This window comes from Dromaius novaehollandiae, chromosome 6, assembly GCF_036370855.1.
Source record: "Dromaius novaehollandiae isolate bDroNov1 chromosome 6, bDroNov1.hap1, whole genome shotgun sequence".
Lineage (NCBI taxonomy): Eukaryota > Metazoa > Chordata > Aves > Casuariiformes > Dromaiidae > Dromaius > Dromaius novaehollandiae.
In genome coordinates, this window is record NC_088103.1 from 19,284,519 (window position 1) to 19,309,785 (window position 25,267).

At 39.2% G+C, this 25,267-nt stretch overlaps 1 protein-coding gene across 1 annotated transcript; it reads right to left on the reverse strand.

Annotated features, from left to right (window-relative positions):
* Positions 1–23,693, reverse strand: BMS1 (BMS1 ribosome biogenesis factor). Its single transcript, XM_026116801.2, has 22 exons — positions 23,267–23,693; positions 22,793–22,983; positions 21,296–21,375; positions 19,607–19,795; positions 19,009–19,151; positions 17,509–17,630; positions 16,597–16,793; positions 15,712–15,851; positions 14,359–15,164; positions 13,545–13,643; positions 12,240–12,397; positions 11,616–11,697; positions 10,538–10,614; positions 9,240–9,422; positions 6,758–6,946; positions 5,939–6,119; positions 5,248–5,306; positions 4,164–4,286; positions 3,029–3,176; positions 1,858–2,033; positions 1,302–1,463; positions 1–530 (listed from the first exon to the last, which is right to left on the reverse strand). Exons 1-22 carry the CDS (start codon positions 23,443–23,445, stop codon positions 294–296), a joined length of 3,921 nt encoding a protein of 1,306 aa, XP_025972586.2. The 5' UTR covers positions 23,446–23,693; the 3' UTR covers positions 1–293.
* Between the last annotated feature and the right edge of the window lie 1,574 nt (positions 23,694–25,267).

The following is a 25,267-nucleotide window of genomic DNA, read 5'->3' on the forward strand; positions in this document are numbered from 1 at the left end:
TTCAGTCATTGACATTAAAATACTTTATTAGCTGGACAGGGTGTGCAGTATGGATAGAAATATACTGAAATAAAGTCCTCTGGAATACCGTTTAAAAAACCCACAAATCCATACTTCTACATCTTATTTATATACATTTCCAAAAGTATTCAAGAGTTTGAATAAGGTTATATTTGCCCTTTTTTCCTCTTAAAAAAAAGCAATTTTAGTACAGTCCAAGGCCTTTTTGTTTCTTCAACAGAAAATTGCATAGCTACCCTATTTTTTGATTTGGCCTGAAATCTGATGAAAGTTTACATATTCTTCTCTCCCTCACTAGATCCTTTCAAGCTTGACTTCTGCCTCTTTTTCTCTCTTTGTCCCAACATTCGATAGATTTTTTTCTTAGCCTCCTTTTGCCTCTTTAATTTCTGTTCCTCCTCCTTCTGCTTAACTTTGAGGTATTCTTTAAGCTGCTGCCGGTGTTTTACTTTGGCTTTCTTTATCTTGTAATTATTCACGGTACTCAAAGCACTGAGTAAGGCAGATATCTAAAACAGAAAACAAAGTATCAATATACAAACAGTTAAATTTTGGAGAGCAAAAATAGTTTAACTTCAGCAAAGAGCCATACAATGAATTATTTCTAATTATTTCTGTACCTGTAGCTGTTTCCCAGTTTCTAAAATGGTGTAAATATTTAACTTGTTGGGAAGTTAATCAAAGGCTTAATTTTTGGGAACTCTGATTTTGGTTAGATATTATTTAAAAGGCTGTGCCTAACTACCACCATAAAATACGTAACTTCTCAGGAAGGCTAAACTGAAGTTTGGCTCCTCTTGCCTTTGCAAGCTCTTTATAATTCTCAGTTTTTGAACTAGGTTATTTGCTTCAAGTCCTCTCTTTGTTAATAATGAATAGCAATGACAAGACAAATGAAAGACTGCAGCTGTTAATTTAAGTCACCCGCACTGTGACAGCATTGCGCCCAACTGAAATACCTTGAAAGTGCCACGACAAGGACAAGACTCACATTTAGGCATCAGGCAACCTACTAGTCTAATATATAGCCACCATCCACTCAGGCTCAATTCCATATATGTACCAAGCACAGAAAAGGAATAAAACAAATAGTGGAGATAATTTTTCTACTAGGCTTATTTCTTTTCTACTAGGCTTATTTTTATTCTTATTTATATATATATACACTATATATATAAAAAAGTATAAGCAGTACATTCAAGTGCTAAAACAGTTAGAAATGGTCTAAGTAACACATCTATTCTTGGAGAGTACTTGTTTTCAGAATAAGTGATCCTTACCTTCCTTTCATGAGGCTCCCTGATAACAGCTGGTCTCCACTGGTCTCTTGGAGTCTTGCCTTTCTTCTCAAGATTCTTAGGCTTGTTCTTAAAAGGCAGTGCCTTCTGCAGCGCTTTGGGAATGTGGAGCTTATTGAAATGCCTTTTCTCCCTCACTATAGGCTAAAGGAATGGATAGGAAGCCTGTAAGATTCATGATTTTAAGAAGCTTTCATTTTATTTTCCACCTTTCAGAAAAATAGTTCTCCGACATCTTTGCACCTGGCTGTGAATGGTATGTTCACCCCGGTTTTACTACGACCAAAGTCTCAGTATGCTTTTGGAGGAGACTTCTGCTCCACAGGTTCCTTTATAAACTCTTATTGACCCACAACACTTGACTTTTCACTGCTTCATTCCTGTCTTATGCCAGGAAAGACTGTGCCTTGAGGATAAAAATACAAAACCACATATGCCTATGCAATGAACATCTGCTTACACTGCTCTCAATTTGCACAGATCCAGGGTAAACTAGGTATTTTTTTTAAACCAGTGATCACAAATATAACAAATATACCTTATAGAGGGAATCTTTGTTTTGTTTCAGTTTGATGCCTCGTTCTTGCCTCAGCTGGCCTGTTGTCTTCATTCCTCTCCAACTATCTTTCTCACCTGCTGGCTTCAGCAAGGATGTTACTGGGTTATAAAATGCTGGGATAGAAACAGGATACCAAGTCCTCACAAAGACAATATCTGAAAGGAAAGAAAATATTACGTGGCTTTGACACCACAGTTCATCATATCTGCAGTCTAAACAAAGGTTATCTGAACAGATTAGATACTTAACATCTAGACCACAAGCCAGTATTTCACTTTCGCATTAGACAGGGTATTGTCCTTCCGCAACCCTGAATCTGCTCAACTTCACGCAAGAACAACATAACTATCTATGTATCTGGATTCTGCAAGATCCCATATATGAAGTCATAAAGAGTACATAAGCCTGAAGACAAGCCAGCTGAATACCATCTATTCATTATTCCTATTCAGTTAAAGAACCAGCACAAGAGTTCATATATTTATCTGTGCTCATCCTATTGGCTGATAAAAATTATTTGTCTTTCTTCTGCCTATTTTTGTAAAATAACTTGATTTTATTTTGTGCAATCCATTACCGCAACGTGTTTAGGAAAACAGAGATCATATAAACCCCGATAATCAAACTCACATTCTCATGATCACAGCTATACTGAACAACTACAACACATCACTAATCCCCCCCTTAACACACACACACACACACACACACACACACACACACACTTTCCCCGAAAAGTAAGAAGAAAAATTCTTAGCTCAAGAGTTACAATGCCACTCTTTGGATTTGTCACAAAAATGTCCTTCTACCACCGGTACCACTAAATACCTTTTATTTACGTATTCAGGAAGACAAGTGTAGCAAGCTGTATAAACACTTTAAAACTCTCAGAGAAATAGATCTCCAAGAAAAAACCTTTTCATCTGTGTAGTATAAGACTTCTGAGTATAACTGAAAAAAAAAAAAACCCATAAAATATACTTTTCTCTTATTTCATTCTGTCTCTCATGAGGGGTGACATGCTCTTTGAATTCACATCTCAATTATCAGTTTCCAGTGATTCTGGGATGCTGGTTTTCAATCTGTGAAGTAGGATGAAAGTCATGTGATAACAGTCCCTTATTAATCTTACGTGGAAAGTGCAACTTACCACTCATCAGCAACTTGTCTTCAAATGTTGCTCTAAAAGCACCTGCTGGAGCTCGGAGGGCCTTTTTGATCTGTCCTCGGATACCACTTACAGTACGAATTGCTGCACCTTCAAATTTAGCTACTTCCAACTGCGAGTTAAACATTCCCTGAAAGTGAGAATTACCCACCATCATTCAAGATGTTAAGTCTATCTTTTTGGCCTGCCTATGTAGGCCACAAAAACGTAAGTAATTCACACCAGCGTATCTTATGAAGAAACCGGAAGAACAAAATGTTGTCTTTACACTAAGTATTGTGATCATACCAAAACCTACTGAAGTGACTTTAAGATAAATTACTAAAAATATCTGATTTGAGTCACATAATCAAAGGCATGGCTTTTTAACATTATCACTATGTGCGTGTGTGTACATATATATATATATATATATATATATCTTTGTCTCTAAAACTGAACAAATTTGAGAGAATCCGTCCAGTCTACTTTCAAAGTAATTTGCTGGAACACAGCGTACCTTAAAGCAAATCAGCTGCCTTAAACTGCTAGCCATGAGAGACTAATATAATACATCTCTCCAGGACTTGTGCTTCTCCTTTCATAAATTACAAGTCAGAAAACCCTCTGTGTATACTTAATGTGAATACCTGAGCGCTTGGTTAGTTAGGATGAGAGTACTTAGTTGCTTACTGCCCCGAATCCAGAATAACCTAACCTCTTCCTCAGCTTGAAAGCCAGATTAAGGGCAGCTGAAAAATTCACTCCTGCAACACCTTCTGCCCCAAACACTTTCATTACTGTAGCTGTGAAGTCCTAAGCACTGCTGGAAGCCATCACTGATCCCACGGCTGAAGTTAGCTGGGATCAAACTGCCTGGATGACACTGAGGCTGGAGACTGTTGCAGCATTTTTGTCTGGTAAATAATAATAATTTAAATTCATTAAATAATGACCAGTACCTTTAAGGACTGCACTGAACAGTGCGCAAAACACACAAGCAGCTACTGAGATCCAGAACTCTGCAATGACTGTGGAGAACTTCTGCCTCAGGAAAGCCAGATGAGCAGAGTCCCAAGTCTATTTCTTCCTAACGTTGGTACTTACGGTTTTACAGAATACAAACGTACATACATACCTTAATAAAAGAAGTGTTCTTAAAAATTTTGAATGGAAAACCAGTCAACTTTAATTTCTTTACTATAGTTATGGATTTATCTAAATCGAGCACAACTCCTGTGGCAGCTATCCGGAAGTCAGGCTGAAACACACAACAGAGACGACAGACACTGCTGAGCCTGCGTAACCATGAATGTATTACCAAATACTGAAGAAACAATTTTGCTGGTACAATTTCACAGCTTTTTATAGGTTGAGTTCAGAATTTATAACCTTTACAGGAGCAATGCAGCATGACAAAAACAAGTCAACTTCGTACAGACTAGTTAACTTACTGCTGACATTACGTTCCTATCATTCACTAATGAGATTTTCAGAGTTGCCATTCTAATTAACTTGGAAGCAATCTAAGAGTCCTTTTATGTGCTTTACTGTGTTCTCTTTTTGAAACAGAATCTTACCCAGACAGAACATCTCAGATCAAAACAGGGCTTTGTGTACTCCTCTAAGTCACTATTATGCTACTGATGTATCATGAGAACAGCCTTCTAACACACACAACAGGATGACTATGCCATAGGACTCACACAAGGCGTATGTTAGGAGGGAGACAGTGATCACCACTCTGATTGTCATGCTCATTACAATGCCTTCTGAAACTTCTGTTACATGCTGTATCTAAACATGAATCTATCTCTAGGTAATATATAGGCAAAGATCATGTTTGATAAGTTCTGTTTAAACATTATTTAAAGTAAGTCAGATACCCATAAGTGTTCTAAGAAGATGCAAAGAAATTGCACTGAGGACAAACTTTTTCAACAGAAATATCAATAGCTCATCCTGTGAAAAGGATTTTGAAGTTATCTAAATATTTAGTACCTGAAAAACAAGTAGACATAAAATCTTCCATAGAAAACAGTAAAGCAACATTTGTCATTTTCAGTGTAGCAGATGGAAACTGTTACAAAAATTAAGTGTTCATCTAGTTCCCTATCTCATCATATCTTTCAAAAACTAAAGTTCTCCTACCTTCTCAGATCCTACAACATCACTACTTTAATATACACAAATCTTCCTCCCAAAATCCACATCAGACCTACCGTTGTGCCACTGACAGACTGAACTGCCAAAAATCCTGTGCCCTGAGGAGTGATGGGGCCTACAAGAGAATTCAATAAAAAAATTATGAAGTGCTTTACTACATAACATCTAGCCTCTGTTTAAAGGTAGCTTAGTATACCAGAAGAAAGCCAGAAAGCTTAGAAATGTGCGCTGAATATTCCCAACCAGCAAGACCAGAGACAGGTTAAGTAAAGCATTCGACCCATTACTCACAAAAACAGCCCCACTAAAGTCCAAGAAATTATTTGCACAAGAACTTACTCATCTATGGAACCGTTTGCAGGGTTTGGCACATAATGTGCACAAGCTCTCACACTGTCTCTACAGACACAGTTAACAAATCAGCTACGTAGCATCAAATACAAGGCCACCTAGCAGAACGCTCAAAGTTTGATTAAAAGCCAAATAATCCAGCACCATTCCCCCTTCTCCCTTTTAACAACTGCTTATTTTGCTATACTATTCAGTGTTATTTTATATTCCATAGGAAGACAACTTTATAAAGATTTCTTCTCATCCCGAAAGCTACTAGCTGATTATGGGGGTGTGCAGAGTGAAGTGGGAGGGTTGTTTGTTTGTTTTTAAAGAAACTTCTGATACATCCTCTAAGGCTTGAGAATTTTATAACAATTAAGTGACTGTGGATGGTAACTCCATACCCCCGCTCACCCCAAAAAGTTGCTCCACAATGCATATGCTGTGGTGTGTACTTCAGAAGCCTGTGACGCCCATTGTGATCTTCAATGTAGAACATAGGGATAGTCTGAAATCGCCTCCACCCTAATGAGAGGATTAAAGGATCACGTGTCTTAAGTATTTTCTTATACCATCGGTGCTTCTTCAGGCGCAACTAATTAGAAGAAAAGATGAACAATGCTATTACAGGATATTAATTCTGACTAATTCTTATAATAATTAATATTAATTCTGAAATTCAAGCCTTAATTTTAGAAATGATTGAAAGCAACTTCGATTTAACACCAAAAATTTTTATTCAGTAAGCTTTGTATCTTAGAACATTTTCATTAACATTAGGTTGACTGGAAAGATAAAGCTAAGCAGTATTTCACTTATTTTAAAATCACGTTTGTGTGCATATGAGCATGTATGATATTTAAAGATACAAATGCTAGTAACTTCTTCTCTAGCTGCTTCTCTTTATACCATGAGCTGAGAGTACAGTTTAAGCTTGTGATTTAGCCATCGTAATAATGGTGAAACTTAGTCCTGACTGGGATGTCTCTGCAGCATCATAATACAAACAACAATAACAACTTTCTCATCCAGTCATCCAACTAAGCCTGTAAAAATCCAATGTCCGTGACTGTAAAGACAACCATGTCAAAAGCAATTTTCCTATTCAAACAAAGATGAAGATTTCTCTCTGTTTAACATATCCTTAACAATCAGAAAATTAAAAAATTACTCCAACTACACTGAAACACACCTATGTTGATACAGAGTGCACTCACAGCTTTGGCTACATACCTGTACATATCCAACATTTCCTTCACTGTTGCCTAAGCCACCCAGGATAATAGGATAATGAGGGTCAAAATTCAGGACAAATTCACATGGGACATTCTCAATCTCTATTCGAACATACATCCCAGGCCGGAAGCCCTCATACTGTACCCTGGTCTCATCGTCTTGATCTTCAAATTCAGCTCGATTAAGCTGTGCGACAAAGAGAAAGACACCAAGTGTTTTACAAAATTCAAGTATTAAAACTTGTTCAGAAGGTGACAGTTCCATTTAAAACATGCTAACATTTATATAATACCTTTTGGGAACGATCTAATAGGTTTTGCAACCACTTCTTCGGAGTAAAACCTCTATCACCATGAATTCCATCCAATTTGAAATCCCAAGTGGGCCTGTTAGTCTACTTGAAAGACAGTACCCAAAAGAAGCAAATGACTCAGGGACTTGCAATATACCTTTCACAATGGTGACTTTGGATTTTAAAGATACAATCATCAAAAGTACCTTTTTGATTTAGGAGCCCAAATACCTTTTAAAGTTAACATCCTGCTCTTTAAGGTGCTGCCTATGAGAAGGCTGGGCTCCTACCTTACTCAGCAGCTTAAAAAAATTTCTGTGCATCCTCAGACACCCTGTGTCCTCAGAAGGGTCTTTTAAAGCTCTTCTGTGCCATATGCATGCAGATTCCATGTAAAAATTTAACAAAATATCCTTGTAAATGACAGAAGCATTATCTTCCTGTGGTAGCTCCTGATGTTCAGCTACCAAGCGTATAAAGATGCCACGTTTAAACTAAGCCAACTATTTCATTCCTCAAGGTACCAAGATACAGAACAAATGCTATGGGGTCCAAGCTCATTTTCTAAGAAGCCTTTACAAACTGAGGTCCTTGACCTTCTCTCCTGTAGCAGGATCACAGTGACTGTTGATACATATTTCTGCAACAGACCTCAAGTGAAACAACTGTAAATTGTCTCATATTCTGTTACTGGAATCACCTTGTTTGCATTTTAAGTGTTCTCAGTAAGCACATCAGCATACCAGGGCTCATAGGGTTACTTATGTCAGAGGTTAATGCCAGAGCGTAACAATTAATTTAATGATTATTTAGGGCAGGATTTTGTCAGAAGAGAAGACAGTGTGAAATTATTACTAAAATAAGGCAATGTTCTTCCAAGTCAGCTGAAGAAAGAAGCTACTTTTAAGCTTACAGGATTTTATTCAAAAACTGAGGCCTGGAACAAAATCAGCACCTCAAATTCTGAATACTATTACCCAAAGGCTCCCACCACACATACAGAGCAGTGGTCAATTATTTTTCCTCAAAGTAACTTGACAGATTGATGAAAAGGCTGCCTCACTGAACCTCCTTATCCATTTATAACATTGCAAAAACCACACTAAAAATAACACTAGGAAAATATTTGACTGAAGTTAGTAGGAGAAGGATTTTGGCCTTTTTCAGATAAAAGGACACTTTTTTTCCTCCTCTTGTTCAAAAATCCCTAGCTCTCTGCCATTTCTTTTTTTCTAAACCTATGTCATCCTAGTTCCACCATTAAGTGATAAGTGGATAACGGAAAAAAAAAAAAAAAACTTCTAAGTGAATACAGTTTAGATGATACATCTGTAATAATCCTAACTAGAAGACCACTGTAGATCAAGGAGCTAGTGATCCACATAACAGTTAACCTGAGTAGGTGCGGGCCTGTGCTGTACTGTGCTATACTGCACGTATAGTTTGGCCTTCAAGCCTGTGTTGTGCTGCACCTATCTGTTGGTCACAGGATAAACTTAGCTGGCTACCTGCAATGAAGGAGCCTGCAGTCAGGTCCAACTTGGCACTGGCAATTACACCATCTACATGTCTTTGTCTTTATCTAAAAGTACAGCAATAATTTCTCAGGGAAACAGCCTTTTCATTTGACATTAGAAACGATGAATAGAATTGTTTTATATTAAGAAAATCCTGTAAGAGCTCAAAAGTCTGAAATGGGATAACCCTTTCCACAGACAGGATCTGCACAGCGTGCTGTGCCCTGATTGTAGACCTGTTTGATGCTGGACGACGTGGGGTTCACAGCAGCTGAAGGGCTGAAAGATTATCTATACTAATCCTCTTTCTCCTTTTAGCGTTAGCACTAATAAATGGCATTTTAAGTGATACTTTACAAAGTCTGAGTACCCTTCTTACTGAGATCATACAGAAGCAGCACCTCCTTGGGCAAAATAAAATCCTGACATGTTCAGCTATTTCGAATGTAGTTAACCAAGTATGTCATTTAAATTTAAGCTTTCAGTTGTTTGGTTTTTCTTTAAGGCTTACAGAATCAAAATGTTGAACGATAAAAGAATTCTAAGTGTATATTTCTTTGTCTGTACTTTCTGAAGAGGCTGCTGAGTGTCAGGTGTGTCTCTAGGGAAACTCTGTGGGATATTTTGGAGGACGTATAGTGAGATAAATTGCAAGGTTGACAGCTCATACCTGGGCTTGTTTATGCATTTCTTCTTTAAGATCATCAAAGTATGTGGCATCCCCTTCATCATATTCCGCATCAAACATTTCTTTCAATTTCCGTTTCTTGTCCATGCGTTCCTTTTTCTTTTCCTCCTCCTCGGCTTCTGGTTTGGACTTTTTTCCTTCTTTCTCCTCTTGTTCACTTCCAGACTAACCAACAGTAAGTTATCAAACATATAAAAAGTGTTCATTAAAAACAAGCCATTCTGACTAACAGTTTAATATATATTACTAAAAAAGGTAATAGAGTCATAATGCAAATAATTAGAGACATAAAATGTTTCCATTTTTAGATAGAAACAAGTTGTTTACACAAGAAGATAGACCTTCAGCGATAACTGAAACATTTCAAAATTGAATCATATCCCTTTCGTTTCACTAAAAAACACTTCATGATTTAACTTCAAATTACACATCAGGGAGCAGACTCTAGAACTGGCTTGTTATTCTGAAGCTAAAATAAACATACATAATAAAGAGGGAATAAAAAAGTAATCATTCATAGCATCGAGTAAAATGCTCTGAGAGGCAGTACTCTGAAGACACCAGAGAAGAGGAAGTTTGTTCAAGAACTGCTTGAATATCGCCAAAATGCTGCCATTACCCATAATTTTTTTAAAATCAAACGCAAAGACAAAGTTGTTAAGACAATTAAGATTCTTCAATTTGTACTGTCAGACAACTGCAACTCTGTTTTTAGAAGATGGTCAAGTCACAGCAAATCCAGCATAAAGTGCTTCAGCCAACATCCTTCATGCAGACATGAGGAATAACTAGGAAAATGTGTCAGTTTTCACAATCAGCTCTATTTAAACAGAGCTTTTTACATCTAAAAGATGAAATGACATAGTACAAACTGTTATGATCATATCTGGTTCTAAATGCTTCCCTCTAACTCCACATTCTAAAGCTCTTGATTAAGCCTGACCTCTACTGTTAAAAACAGTGAGGTGACTTCTCCTACATAATTAACTTTAAAGAACAGGTCAGCTCAAGATTAAAACCATAAGCAATTCTAGGTATTTTTAGGTTCCAAAGTCTTTAATATATACACCTTATAATATATACCTTTTCCTATTCACAGCCTTGTTGCTATTACACTATTAGCTTATTTCCTTTTGGGTCATGAAAGTTATATATATATTACATAGGATGCCTATGAGTTATCAGAAACTCAAATTATACATATGTGTGTGTATGTGTGTGCACGTGTGCATATATATATATATACATATTTCTTAAGAACAAGCAAGTACAAGTCATACCTCATCTCCTTCAGCAGCAGACTTTCCTTTGTGCACAACTCCTGTTTCAAGATCTTCAAAATCACCATACAGTTCTTCTGCAACAAGAAGCACCCCCCCCACAAAAATCTGTCAGTTTACCATTCTGTTAGTGTTCTCCACGTTGTCTCCTATTTTCAGTATTGTATGTATACTTTTAGTACTGCTCAGTAGATTGGTTCCAGCCCAAATTTATCTATTTATTTATTTTCTATCAACAGTTTTAGAAGTGTGTTCTGTCTTCTTCTATCTTCTCAGTTGAAAATTCTCAGCTGAGCCCAGTCTCCAGTGGCTTCTCCTTTTTCCTTTCTACATGCATACTTTATGATTTCAGAAACGCAAATAAAGGTTAAGTCATTCCAAGACCAAACCAGATCAGATACCACTGCCTCACAAAATTAATTTCACACAACAGGAGTGCACGACCAATTACTTAGTCAGTACTCTAATGACATAAGAGAACAGCAGAGCAATTGAGCCTCTACCTTTAGCAAAGTAGCATTCAAATACAGCAAACAATTTTCAAGTTAATAACAAACACTTATTTATAAAAAGCTGTCAAGCTGCAAACAATTTTCATGAAAGATATAGCCATACTTTTAAAAGTGTATCTAAAAATATTTCCAAAACATCTGAAGAAAGATCTCACTTTTCAGCTGAATGTGAGTGATCAGTTTCTTTCCATAGAAATTTCTTATTTCTATCCAAACTATCCAAAAGAATCAACCACAGAAAGATGATGAATAGTTAAACTCATACACAAGACTCAAAACTGGCAAGTCCAAGCATTGACTAAAGACTATTTCCTAATTTACATGATATACTCTATTTTTCAGAAAGCAGATTTTCAAAATGTGCTACTTGCCTCCTGTTTATACGCAATTTGTAGTACTGCTTGGTTACATTAATAATGTTTTAACTATGTAAAACAGTTGGAAAATTTGCAAGCATATGACCAATGGAAAAGTCTAAATACATAACTAAAACATTACAGTAAATAAAGTCGTATTTTTCTTAAAACACCTGTACCCGTTATCGTTTCAAGAAGTCTCACACATACCATCTTCCTCCAACAATTTTGCGGCATCTTTATCTTCTTCCCACTTTCCCGTAACAAAGCAGTCTCGAATACTGCTCATAACCTGAAAAATAGAAGTGCCACTGCTTTATACAATTCATCAACACAACATGTTCTCCACTCCTCAGTCATCTTCCCAGTTCCCAGAGATCATCTGACCTTCTCACATACAGCTCCACGTCAAGACATCATTACCAAACTATGACACGCTTCAGTGAAAAGAGGGAGAGTGAAACCACCTCAACTCTTGCCCAAAGATCTTTGCCTAAGAAAGGGTTAACATACCACATTTTCACTTACGATTCCCTACTTTCTACTTTTCAGTAAGTGAACAGCAAACTGTGAGCCACCAGATAGTAAGTCAAGAGAGCCTAGCACTAAATTGACTCTTTTACCTTTATCTTCCTATAAAAACAAACCTTGGAATCTGTTAGCTAGGAAGTATTTCCAATGATGATAAGTAGCAAAAGATAGGACACCTTGGCTGTAATTCACATAGGTCTGTTTCAGTGACACTTCTCTGGGATAACTTAGTAGTACTTCATGATACACAGTCAGGCTATAACCAGAATAGGACTTGCAAATGCAATCATACAAGGGTATTACCTCTTCTAAATCCCAGTCCTGAGGCTTTTCTATCAGGAATTTGGAGCAGTCAAGAGCATTGGCCTTCTGTTTGGATTCCTTGTCTGGACGACTCACATGAAACAAACCTCCAAGTTCATCAGCTTCATTCTCACTTTCTCGGTCCTCATCCTCAGCAACTAAATGAAGTGTACAAGATCCGATTATTTTCCCCATAGCACATGGATTACAATCATCAATAACCTATCTTTTGCCTTGAGTTTCAGGTTAGGTTGAGGAAAATAAGATGTAAACTAAAAATAATTTTTTATATAAAGGGACTAAAAAAGAAGGCAGGGTTTTGCTCCAGATTAAGAGTTAAACTAATACCCTCACAAGGACCAAATAAGGCAAGCAGCAATGAGTGAGATACTGTATACTGTGACCATAAGCCAACTTCAGTTGTGCAGTTGGTCTGTATGGAAAGAGATTTCACTTCACAAATTACACATGGTTCAAAGTTCATAGTTCAAGGTTCTACCTGGATAACTGGAATTACCTGAAAAAAGGTTCTCCGATTAAGTAACCACAGAGTGCTTGTTCAATACCATAAGTAGAAACAGTACCAAAATGATATGGCAACAGAAACACCACTAACCTAGTCTGCAAATCAAGACTTAAAAATCTGTTAGCAAGTTTCCCCTTTACTGTACTGTGAAAACCTTAGAGAAGCTGAATTGTTCTTGTGTTCTACAGAGGTTCTGCATGATGAGGTTTGCACACTTAGTTATTGGAAGATTTGTGAATTAAATAGGATACATTACAAAAATAGCATTTTTATCTTCATTTAAGCCAGCTGACTTTTTTGATAGAAAAAGTTATGTTTGTTATCTTGACAAACATCCTTATCACACACATGGTAATACTAAATTATGTTCTAAAAGAACATTCCGCTATGCCTCAGTCAGCGAGAGAGAAATTCTTGAGAACAACCAGCAAAAGATATCCCTTTATGAGACATGCCAATTACTACAACAGTTTTGTGTAATACCTACTAGACAACTATATACAAGACCATTCTTTAAATGTTTGGGGAAAAATCATTTTGACAGAAAACATGAGTAGCAACCCACTCTGTCAAATGAGTTCAAAATGCTTTTTATTGGAGAAGACAAAATGGTCTTTTTCACAATTACAGGTGACAATTAATATCAGCAATTAAGAAAATCAAATCCCCTCAAGCCTGCCACCATAAAACAGTCGTCAAAGATTCAGATTTACAAACATGACCATGGATAAAAAGCTACCACGTATTAGGATGACAGAAACTTTCTAGCAGATTTGTACCTGCTCCATAAACGAGTTTACGGAGATTGGGCGTTGACTGCTGTCTTAAGAAGACCTGAGCTGCCTTCTGTGTGAGGTCCTCTTTCCACTTAAGTGCACCTGAAAATGGAAAAATTTACATTCCACCTCCAAAAAACAGAAAAGCCTTATGAGCTACACAAATAACTTAAATAAGGACATGACCACAATAGCCATAAAGTGTCTAGACACAACCCACAGTTTATCTTTTCACAATCCATACATACACAGAAACATAAATCACTGAAAGGCTTTTTTTAGATGAGTCCTAATTTTAGAACAGCAAAAGCGTAAAGAGATTATTAGTAGTAATAATAGATTTGACTGTTTTCATAATGAGACATTTCCTGTTAAGACATTTTAATAATAGTCCCCCCAAAATGGCTTCTTCTTTCTAAATGTAACAGAGAATCTTGATTTGTTTTACAAATATATCCATAGAGGTTAAACGCATAAAGAAATGTGCAACGAATCTTATCAATGGAGTTGATAAAACAAATCCTTCCCATTTTAGAGAAAACCCTAGACCTCTATATTTCACCACAAATCAAAGGCTTAGTAGGGAATAATCCCAGGTTTCCTAACTTGGAGTTTCCTACTCAGCAACTACAAAGTGTTGCCTCCCCAAAATTAATATTTAATTGTACTATATACTCTCCATATATATATATACTCTATGTATATATACATATATACACACACTGTGTGTGTGTGTATATAGACATTTATAATATCCTTCAACAACGAACCCAATAAAAAAAGAACAGTAAAAAAAAGCTTAGCAATTATTCTCTACCTGCAGTGTCAGCAGAAAAATCTATAGTCTCTTCATATTCCTCCTCCTCCTTCAGCAGATTCTCGACATCATCCTCCTCCTCATCTTCTACAGCTTCAAGTTCAGTTTGTTTGACGCTACCAATTTTCTTCTCTTGAGTGCGCTGAAATCCTTTCCTGTCTAACACTTCAAATTCTGATTCCTCATGTGATCCTTCTTCATCATCTCCCTCATCCATGGAAGAATTTTCAACCTCAGACTCTGATGCCTCTTCTGCTGTGCAGTTTCCAGAATCCGTAGTGAGAACGGCTTTCTTTTTCAGACTGTGACATGAGGTTTCTGATTTCATTTCTTTATGTTCTCTACTTATTTCATCTTGCTCAGATTTAGCTACTCCTCTCCTTGCAGCTTCAGAATCACTATCTGAGCTTTCATTTTCATATGATCCTTGTTCATCATCATCTTCTTCCTCCATCTCATTTTCTTCAGGGGTAGTTTTTCCTTCTCCTTCAGAACTCATCTCAAGATCATCATCACTATCTGCAAATGCTGGCAGTTCATTCACAGCTTCTTCTTTAGTCACCTCTTTTTTCAGGCGTTTGGCACTCCCAACAGCCACTTCCTCCCCTAACAGCTCCCTGTCACTTTCTTCTTCAGCATCATCTTCATCATCACCATCACTTCCATCCTCAGACATTTCTTCTTCTTGGTCATCTTCTTCATCACTTACTGCATCATCATTTTCTTTTTCTTCTTCAAATACCGCCTTCCGACGTACTCTTCCAGTCTTCAAATCAATTTCTCTCTCTTCTTTTGGCATCACAAACCTGCTTTCCAAAAGATCACATTGGGGGAGAGATGGTAAAGTGCAAATAAACTTAGCGAAACAATGAAGCTCCACGTTAATATTTAAAAATATTCTGGTGAGGGGCATTTCAAAAACAGGGAGAGATGACAGAGTACATTAAGGCAACAGTGATCTTTAAATGAGGAAAACCTCTAAGCTGAGCAATGTCCTATACTATCACCATAAATAATTCCAGGAAATGTCATTTTCTATGGAATGAAAATAGGTATTACAATGAATTTTACTGAGGGTTACCATTGTCATTCTCCAAAACTGAAGAAAAAAGTAAATATATTGCTTAGGGCTGTATGAGCAAGGAATTTTGCAAAGGCTGAACTATATTTTTTGCAACTCTTTTGCAATCTCAATTATTCCTATCTTAAAAATGTAGTCTTTAGTCTTAGAAGAGGAACTGTTAAGCAATCAGCAGTGCTAACTATGCTCTGTTGAGAAATATCTTCCTAAATTAGAGCCTGAAATCAGAGATTCATTCATGCTCAAAGACTGCTCAAAAAAACAAAACGTACTCTTGTCCTTCTACATCTTCTGAATCTAATGGTCTGGAGTCCATGAAGAGAGACACCTTACTTGAAGCCATCTTAGCATCAATGGTTGAATGACTGGAGATGAGACTCTGAACTAGTTCATGATTTGGTCTCACTTCCTCCTGGAAAACAAGGATTTTTACTTTTTAGTTAAAACAAATGCACAAATGTCTACTGAACAACTAACAAAATCAAAGAGTAAAGCCTAGAAGAGTAGAAATATGCATTAGTAAAAGAAATCCCAAAGCATTTTAAATAAACGTTTTCCCAGAACAGCAAGATCTCCCTTCCCCTCTTCACATTTCAAAAACACATACAATATTAACCCAAGAAAATTGCAAACATGGCCTTCTTCACAGTACGCAAGAAAAACATTGGTAAATATCAGCAGTCACGCACATCAGACCTAAATGTATTTAATATCTAGCACAACACAGGTGAAAACAGCTGAATTCAATCTGTATGCAAACATATTCCACCTGTCCCTTTGACAAGTCAAAACCTGTAACTACTCTCCTACAATCCCCTACCCTGCAAAATGAGAATGGTCATATCCCACAACCAGGGCTTTTATAAATCTTTGGTCAGTGTTTGGGAAGTTTCTGAAACTAAGTACTTACTATTAAGTGATCCTTCAATGCTTTGCACCATATTTTACAAAGAGATAATGAAAGTATCCCTCCCCTGAAATCACTATAGGAAGAAAAAAATTATCAAAAGAGGGAAGAAAAAAAAAAAGAAAAGAGTTACAGATATATAGGGATTTTTTTTAAGCAACTTATTTTTAAACACTGTTGTCTCAATTCTAAAGGTGAAAACTACATTCTGCAAAAGAAGAGATTCAAATCACTAGCAGCATTCCCTCACCTCTTCATTCTCATGAGCATGACTTCCACCAAGGTCAATATAAACAGCATCTTTATCATATACAATACCCCCAACTCCTGAGAGAGGGGCATAGACTAGTTTCTCTTTCTCATTTAAAGAACGCTTCTTCTGCTGTTCAGGCAGGGCACAGGGATCTGGCAGGAAACTCACATCACCTACAGTAAAGTCACCTACACCTAGGATGACAGACAAGAAGAAAAATACAGTTTTCACAGTTTTAATTCTAAAGTTTGTACAATTTGTGATAAAGAGACACAGGAACATTGCAGCATTCAGCAATTTTCAACAGGAAACTGTATCAAACAGCATCTGATGCTTTTGTCTTAACACTGAATGTTGAGAAGCATACACAGTTAACCAAAGAACTGCAAAGCTTTGAGCTTTTCGGTTTGTTTATTTAATAAAGAAAGTAGCAACTCACTTTTCTGTGTTAGTGTATAAATTCATTATTAAAGTATCTCTGAATTTTAAAAAATTTTAATCATTCACCTAAAATTTTAAATTTAGGCAATGAGTAAGAGATTTTCAATATACCACATTTACCTTTCACTATTAGGGCTGGCATGTTTTGCACTTGAAGCATCTTTTAAAGTCAAACATTACTGATAATTAAAAATCTTCAGATGCTGCCAATATTGCTGCATTTAATGCTGCAGGAAAACTGCAAAATTAAAAGCAGAACTATCTACAGAGATACAGGGTTTTTACAAGAATGTGTATTATGAAAAATAATTTTAAAATATAACGTTTTTAGAAAGGTGAAAAATCAGTTTTATAATACACAGTTTTAAAGATACAAATCAACCCACAATAATAGTAACAATAACAGCAACAGCTACATTGTAATTCATAGATGAATGCAATCACAGTTTTAAGAAGCTTATAGATTACCTGGCACGTGAATTTGGCTTTTGGTTTTCAGGTGTGCTCCTCTCAAGTAGCCATAAAGTGATATTTTCCTGTCACATTTAGGATTAATTCGGACATCTTCTGGGTTTGTCAAATCTTCCATTCTATCCAACATTTAAAAAGATGTTAGACTATCAAGCAGTCCTAATAGTAACTTTTGAAAAAAATTCATTTAAGAAGAGAGTGTTGCTGCATCAATAGGAGACAGCTGCCACTAAGTGCTTCGCAGAGTCTAAGAGTTAAAATGATATAAGAAAAGTTTTTAAAAGAACTTTCAAAAATACTTTACAATTGTATTTTAAAACTTATATAATCATGTACAAGAATATATTTTAGGAGTCTTATTGACATTTCACTAAATATGCACTTCTTCGCACATTTTCATTACTTATACTCTCTCCACACACACCCCTCCTCAAATCAATTTTTACCATGAGGAAAAGTAGAATGAACATCCGAAGCTTGGGCACGCTTGAAAACATGGCAAGTAGCGGCGACGGTCAAAAGACACAATCCCCTCAGCCACGCAGTACCTTCTTTTCCCTTATAACAGCAGTGAACCATATAAAAAAATGGCAGGAAGAGAAGAGGGGAAGCTGGCAGTTTTCAGCCAGATGAGATTTAAACTCCTTCCAGAGCTCCTCTGTGCACTGCACTAGCAATCGTGCCTGCACAAGGGGGGCAGCTGAGGATGGGGACACATTCTGCATGCAGCCTGCACTTACCTCAGCTTAACTGGCCTAATAACCAAAATAATTGTAAGGGCTATAGCAACCTAAAACAACTATTATTGAAAGATTACAGAATATTTCTTCTTCTTTGCCCTGTCTTTGCTTTGTGCATTTCACAGGACTCTGCATGATGCTTATGTACTTCTCTAACTTTCCCCCCGCCAGAATTAGCGCTTTGCAAGAAATGTGTTCTAGGCACCTTGAATTCTTGTGAGGGTTTAGTCATACGTGTAAGCATTCTGGCAAGGAAACATGAAGGCAGAGGTAATTTCTTGGGTAGACATAGCCATCCTTGAGTGTACTTTCGTATCCCAAACAGAGACCCTGATTCAAACACTCTGCATAGGGATTGAGCAGAAGGGACATTCCAGGGAACACAGGGGACTAGTTCACCAGCTGTTGTTAAACTGCTGGAATACAATTTAATAGTTCTTGTCCACAGAAATTCATCATCATCAACAAGCAGGATTATTTAATTCTGTGTTTCAAAAGGATTTACAGTACAACAAAGGTCTATCTGTATAATCCGATGCAAGTAGGAACTGAGCAGCCGAAGTTATTGGCACAGACTGGAAAGGTATGCCTTCCTGTCGTCAAAACCAGCTAGGTATATAGTAAAACAAATTCACAGTATCTTAGATAAAATTAAATAACTGTTATACACACAGAGGTGACTGGCTCTATTAACATACTTCTTTAAACAATAAGGTGTTGTCTATGCTGAGACTGAGGAAAAGAGAAAAGCACGTACCTGTCTGCAAGAACATAGGGGTGAGACGTCTGCCATGTAAGAGGTCGGAATTTCATAACTGAGATAAAACGCCCTAAATTGTGAATTTCCTGCTTTTGATATTCTCCATGAACCATCCCAGACAGATAAAACAGCTTAGCACCCTAAACACATTAAAGTTATACAAAAACATTAAACATCAACTAAATAACTACAAAATTGAAACAAAACGGACGCAATTCTAATTGTGTATCATAATTGCATATTGCAAGTTACAGTTGGTTCTAGAAGACTGAAACTAGTAATTTACCTTAATAAGAAAATTGTCCCCAAACTGTTAGGAAAAACAATTCACAGCCAAAACCTCGTACAAAATGTTAACCTGTTTTCCAGACCTAGACGCTGCTCCTCCTTGCATAATACCTGCACATACCGAACATTTTCTCTGGCATCACAGGTTTTTTAGTCTGATAACATCAGAACTGTCTGCTTATAGTACTATTAAAAGGCACAAGAATATAAAAAATATATAGTATTACTATATAGTATAGTATTTCCCTACTTTTCAGTTAAATTCCATAATGCAAAATATACAGAAAATGCCTGTTGAGTGTCATACCGGATATACTTCAGTCCAGAACCTGTGCTTTAACTTCTTTTTCGTCTTCTTTAATTGCTTGTTGTTCTTGAATGTATCAAGGTGGGTAAGAACTCCCATGATTTTGGGAAAGCCGTGCACTTGACAAATGTTCAAGAATTCAAATGTTTCCATCTCAAATCCAAAGCTGGCATCAATGAGCATTAAAACCTGAAAGCATATCATCATCATTTACTCCAGTAAAAATATGGTGCCCATATGAGCTAATTTCAAATATCAAGCTTTTCAAGTCATAAATTTAGGCACCAAAATATTGCACATGGATCTGCTCCTTATTTTCATATAACCTAAAAATTAACATTGGCTTTTAGATTAAACTGTGTTTCTTAGCTGCTTTAAAAGCTAACAGGGCTTAGGAAATCAAGTCTCTTCTTTTCAAGTCTCTCTCAATCAAATCTTCTTTATAAAGTTTTGATTTGTTTGTTCTCTCCAGGAAAACTATAGAATAAAAATTAGTCTGCTCTATTAATTCAATAATATACAGTATCACAATACAGCCCTGAATGGGTATTTGCTCAGTGAATTCAAAATATGCAAAATTAAGCATCTTCCAATATTTATATGTATGTCTTATTAAACTAGTAAAAATCCCACAGTTTTGGATATCTTTATCTTAGATGCACTAATTCCTCTATGACCAAGTCTTTTGGTAAAGTGAGACAAACAAACTTCCTTCACACATTGTAATTACTGTTGTACATCATTGAAAGACACTAACATGGGGAAATAGTACCCTACAGTCGCATGAAAATGGAAGCAAAGCCAAACTAGGTCGTCAGTAATGAAGAACCTAAGATGCATAGGAACAAAAAATAATAATCTGCAGCCAACTGTGTAATCTCAGGCTCATAACAATAAAACCAAATAGATTCTCAGCACCACGATGTATATTCAGAATCTTAAACATATGCCACACCTATTTTTAATACATCTCACTCCCTCAAGTAGAAACCATATAAGCAGAAAGATGCTTGAATTCGCTGATGCATTTGAATAGATAATTTGAATAGAAAATTTTAATAGATAAATGGATTGTGCATTGGGTCCTCAAGACCAGTAGGCTTAATTCACTGAAGTAAAAGTAAGTAAATTCCAAGAATGATTATGCTCAACCAAAATCAATCATATCAATACACACAGATATTCAAAGACAGATCCAGAGGACATCAAATAAAAAGTTAGAAAAGTAATGTACGTTTTTATTTTATACTTTGGTTGAAAACTTCTTTAACAAAAAACATTTTCAGACTTCACCGAGCTTGACCACAGTCCTTAATGAAAAGTCACTTTATCACCTTGGCTTATTAAAAGATCTTTCATTAGAAGTTTACAAGTCATATTACCAATGAAGTTCACATGCATTTCTCTTCTTCCACCTCCTCCTCCCATTAAAAAAATAAACAAACAAAAAGAACAAAAAGCAAAGCAAAAACAAACAATCAAACAAAAAACAAGGCAGGGCCTAAGGGTTACTGGGGTGCTTCAAAAGATTAGGTTTATTGTGGACCTTAGTCTTGTTCCCTCTGAAACCAATAACTTTTTTGCCTCTCGTGGCAGTGGGTGGAGAGATCAGACATTGGGGCAGCCTAGTCAAAAAGTACTATTTTCAATATAAATTATACTACAAATCATGTGCTATTGCTTACTTACCAAATCGGCCACTTTAGCCAGGTCAATCATTGTGTTAATGTCACATCCACATTCAATAATAGTTAGCCTGCGTTTTTTACCTGAAAACAAATTCAAGAAAAATCAAAAACTCAAATAGAGGGAGCAAAGTAAACAGTTCACTATTTTCAGGTTGAATTCCTAAAGTTCCTAAATACTATCTGGGACTTTCATTCTTGCCTAGTCAAACTGACAAACATCTGCCATTGTAGAAGTATCTTTTTTCAACTGTTTATAATTCTGCTACATTTTAAACTTTTGGTTTAAATTATTAAAGTGTAGTACATCTTTTCAAAGAACCTGTTCAGTCCTTTCCAAGAACAAGGCTAACACCAAACAGAAGTTTCTAACTTAAAGAAAATTTCTGATCACCTCTCCTTTTATCTTTAGCATCCCAGAGTTAGTATCGCGGACTTCATCTTAACAAATACTTTTGTCCTTATGATATTACCATGAAAATTCGACCCTGTTCTAGCCTTCAAAAAGAGCTGATTCCTATATCAAATGATTTCTAAACACATGCCTGAATTAGCAGAAGGCATGCTGTTAACTCGACTTGATAACTTGTGGTAGCTAACTGAGCTTTAGATAACCACAGGGGTTTTTTTTCTTCAGATCATTAATTACTAAATTCAGTCCCAGAGTGTCAGTAGATCAATCCTTACCAATATCCTAACCTAATTTAACACATTTTTTTCCCTTCCTATTCTTTCTTTCCCATATTTGGCAATTATTCCTTTCAAAGAGTAGATTTAATTACTAAGATCTCTGAAGAGTCTACCTGCACCAAACATGCAGCTGTCTGGGGCCAAGGAAGATTTCCCTTACAAATTGTTTCTTTGAGCTGCTGTGGGCTGTGCCCTCCTAAGATCTCAAGGATCCACCTAGTATTCGTGTGAGAAAAGTACAGAGGAAACAGACTAGGCCAGGTGGAAACTGGGACTGAAAAACAAAACAAAACACTGATCAGGGGCTTGGGTGGAGAAAAGTAACTGGAAATGTCTAGGTAAAATAATTCCTGGCCTGAGAAAGAAAGGGACACAAACACAGGGAAAGACAGGACAGGGCACCTGAGAAAAAACTGAAATATTCATAGAGACTAAGACCAAGCTAGAGAAAAACAGTTCAAGCAAGGACACAGAAGAGGGGAAAACAGAACTCCATGGAAAAGGAGAACCTGAGAAAAATCCATGGAATGAAGAAACTGGACAAGCAGCCAGAAAGAAAAGAGAGCTGGGATTCCAGAAGGGTAGAGGGAACAAGTTCAGAGGAGCAGGTGCCCCCCAACCCCAAATCTCACTATTCTTTTACCATTAGCAAGTACGTCTGTTAACAAAATTGTGTGATTTTTCAGCATGGCTAAAAATCATGAGAACATGACCATGTCCTAGGAACAAATTTCCCCCTCTCTGTCAAGCTCTAAGAGGCAAATAAGGAGTGCAAAATAAGTGTTTCCATTTCTCCTATCTTTGCCCTCACCTGAAACAATCGTCACAGGACCCCGGATTTCAACCAGTTTTTGCCTCGTGAAGTTCCTAATGAGACATCTGACCAACGTGCTCTTCCCAACCTTCGGAGGGCCAACCACAACCACCACCACGGGAGGTGGCTCCAAGGGAGTGCGGTCAACGACGGGAATGTGATGCTTCTTAGTCTTCAAATCCTGGGTTCTGCGGAGGAATCGCACAATGAATAAATTAATACAGGGAGGACTCACAAAGCAGTAACGCCTGCTACCTGAGGGATTTCTGTATTTGCAAAAACAGGAAGGTTCACCAACAGCCCGGATGCTTTATTTTTTATATATATATATATAAATATATATATATAATATATACACACACATATATATATATGTGTATATACAAAAAATACCCTAAGCGATGCGGGAACGATGCAGACAGTGCCAGGCCAGCCCCGAAGGCCCCGGCCCTGCCCCCCCGCCCCCCGCACCTGCGGAAGGTCCTGGCCATGCGCACGGCGGACTGCACGGCGAAGGCCTTGGGGTTCCTCTTCCGAGCATCCTCCTCCTCCTGCCCGGCCCCCAGCGCGCCGAGGCGCCGCCGCCGCTTCCTCTCCGCCTTGGGCCCGCTGTGCTTGGCGCGGTGCTGCTTCTTCTCCTGCTCCTCCATCGCGCTCCCGGCGAGGTCCCGCTGCGCAGCTGCCCGGAGGCACCGTGACCGCGAGCCGCCCGGCCCGGCCCGGCCCGCTCCCGCCCCGCACAGGCTCCCCGCACGGGGACGCCGCGTTTGGGGGCACCCAAGCGCCGCGGGGGGGCGGCGGGAGACGGGGGTCCCCGAAGCTCCGCCGCCGCCGGACACGCACGCCGCCTGCAGCCCGCCCGGAAACACCGGCGCGCCTCGAGTTCCGGGGGCGGGGCCAGGCCGGGGGGAGGGAGCAGTGCGGGCTGGGGGGGCAGTGCCGGTTGGGGGGGCAGTGCCGGTTGGGGGGGCAGTGCGGGCTGGGGGGGCAGTGCCGGCTGGGGGGGCAGTGCCGGTTGGGGGGGCAGTGCCGGTTGGGGGGGCAGTGCGGGCTGGGGGGGCAGTGCCGGCTGGGGGGGCAGTGCCGGTTGGGGGGGCAGTGCCGGTTGGGGGGGCAGTGCGGGCTGGGGGGGCAGTGCCGGCTGGGGGGGCAGTGCCGGTTGGGGGGGCAGTGCCGGTTGGGGGGGCAGTGCCGGCTGGGGGGGCAGCGCCGGTTGGGGGGGCAGTGCCGGCTGGGGGGGCAGTGCCGGCTGGGGGGGCAGCGCCGCCCTCCCCTCGTGCCCGCTGCGGCCTCCTGGCCCCATGGAGCCCCGCTTTTGGGGGTGCTGGCTGCGGGAGCAGCAGGCCCGGTAATGAGAAAGGCCCGCGGAAAGCCCCGCTGCCCCCGGCCGCGCTGGACGCCAGCCCCAGCCGCACGCGTGATCCAGCTGCCTGGGGTCCCCACGCGGGCGGTCATTAACCCCGAGTCGCCTGAAAAGCCCAGTATTCCCCAAAACTGCCCCGCCGTGCTCCCCCCGCGCCGGGCTCTAGTGCAGGGGGACCAGGTTTCAGAGCAAGCGAGCTGCGGCGCGGGGAGAGGTGTGAGCTGTCGCGGGCGTCACGCAGGATTTGCATCTCTGGGCCTGTGAACTACCCGCTGACAGCCTCGCCTCTGCTCCTGGAGACAAATGCAAAAATACGTCCTTTGTTGAAACTGTGACCCCTTACCAAGAACTGAGGGGACAGACAAATCGGTGCCAGGGGATACAAAGACTGTGAAGGATTTTTAATGCTATAAACTCAGATAAAACATATTTGCACGGGGTCTTTTTTTCAATGCCAAGTCCACCACCCCGCCAATACATGACCGGGCATGCTGGCGTCGCTTGGCAGAGTGCGAAGTGGCTGTTTATCTCAGGCCCGTGCCTGCACCTCGAGGCGAGTCCTCCCGGAGTTATTTATAGGTACAGGCCCTGCTTAATGAAGTGACGAGCCCTTTCCTCGCCCTGAGCCCTGTGCCGAGGGAGGGCCGGGCCAGGCTGCTGACGAGGTGTGCGGGTGATGGACGCCCTGGCGGGACGCGGCGGGACCCCGGGCGGGCGGCAGCGCGGTGGGTGCCGGGTGCCGGGACTTGCCCCCGTCACAGCGGCTGCCGGCGCCCGCCGCCGTTCCCCAGGCGGGAGGACGTTTCTGGGGCAGGAATGCGCTTTATGGGCTCCAACAAAGTAAGAGAATAAATGACTCAGAGGCCTGACAATGGGTTAAGTCCCAGTTGAATATAAACCAAGTTAGTAAATCTGGAACCCCACTCTCCCTCTTTTTTGACAAGTTACATGAAAGAAAATACAGCTTTAAATACTCAGCATGCAAAATCCTCCTTTCACCTATAATAAAGGGCATCTAACAGGCAGCAGAAGAGTGGTGGTCAGACACTCAGCACACTTGGTTACTGCCCCACCTCTTCTTCCTCAGGGTAATTTGTTCGTATCAGAGC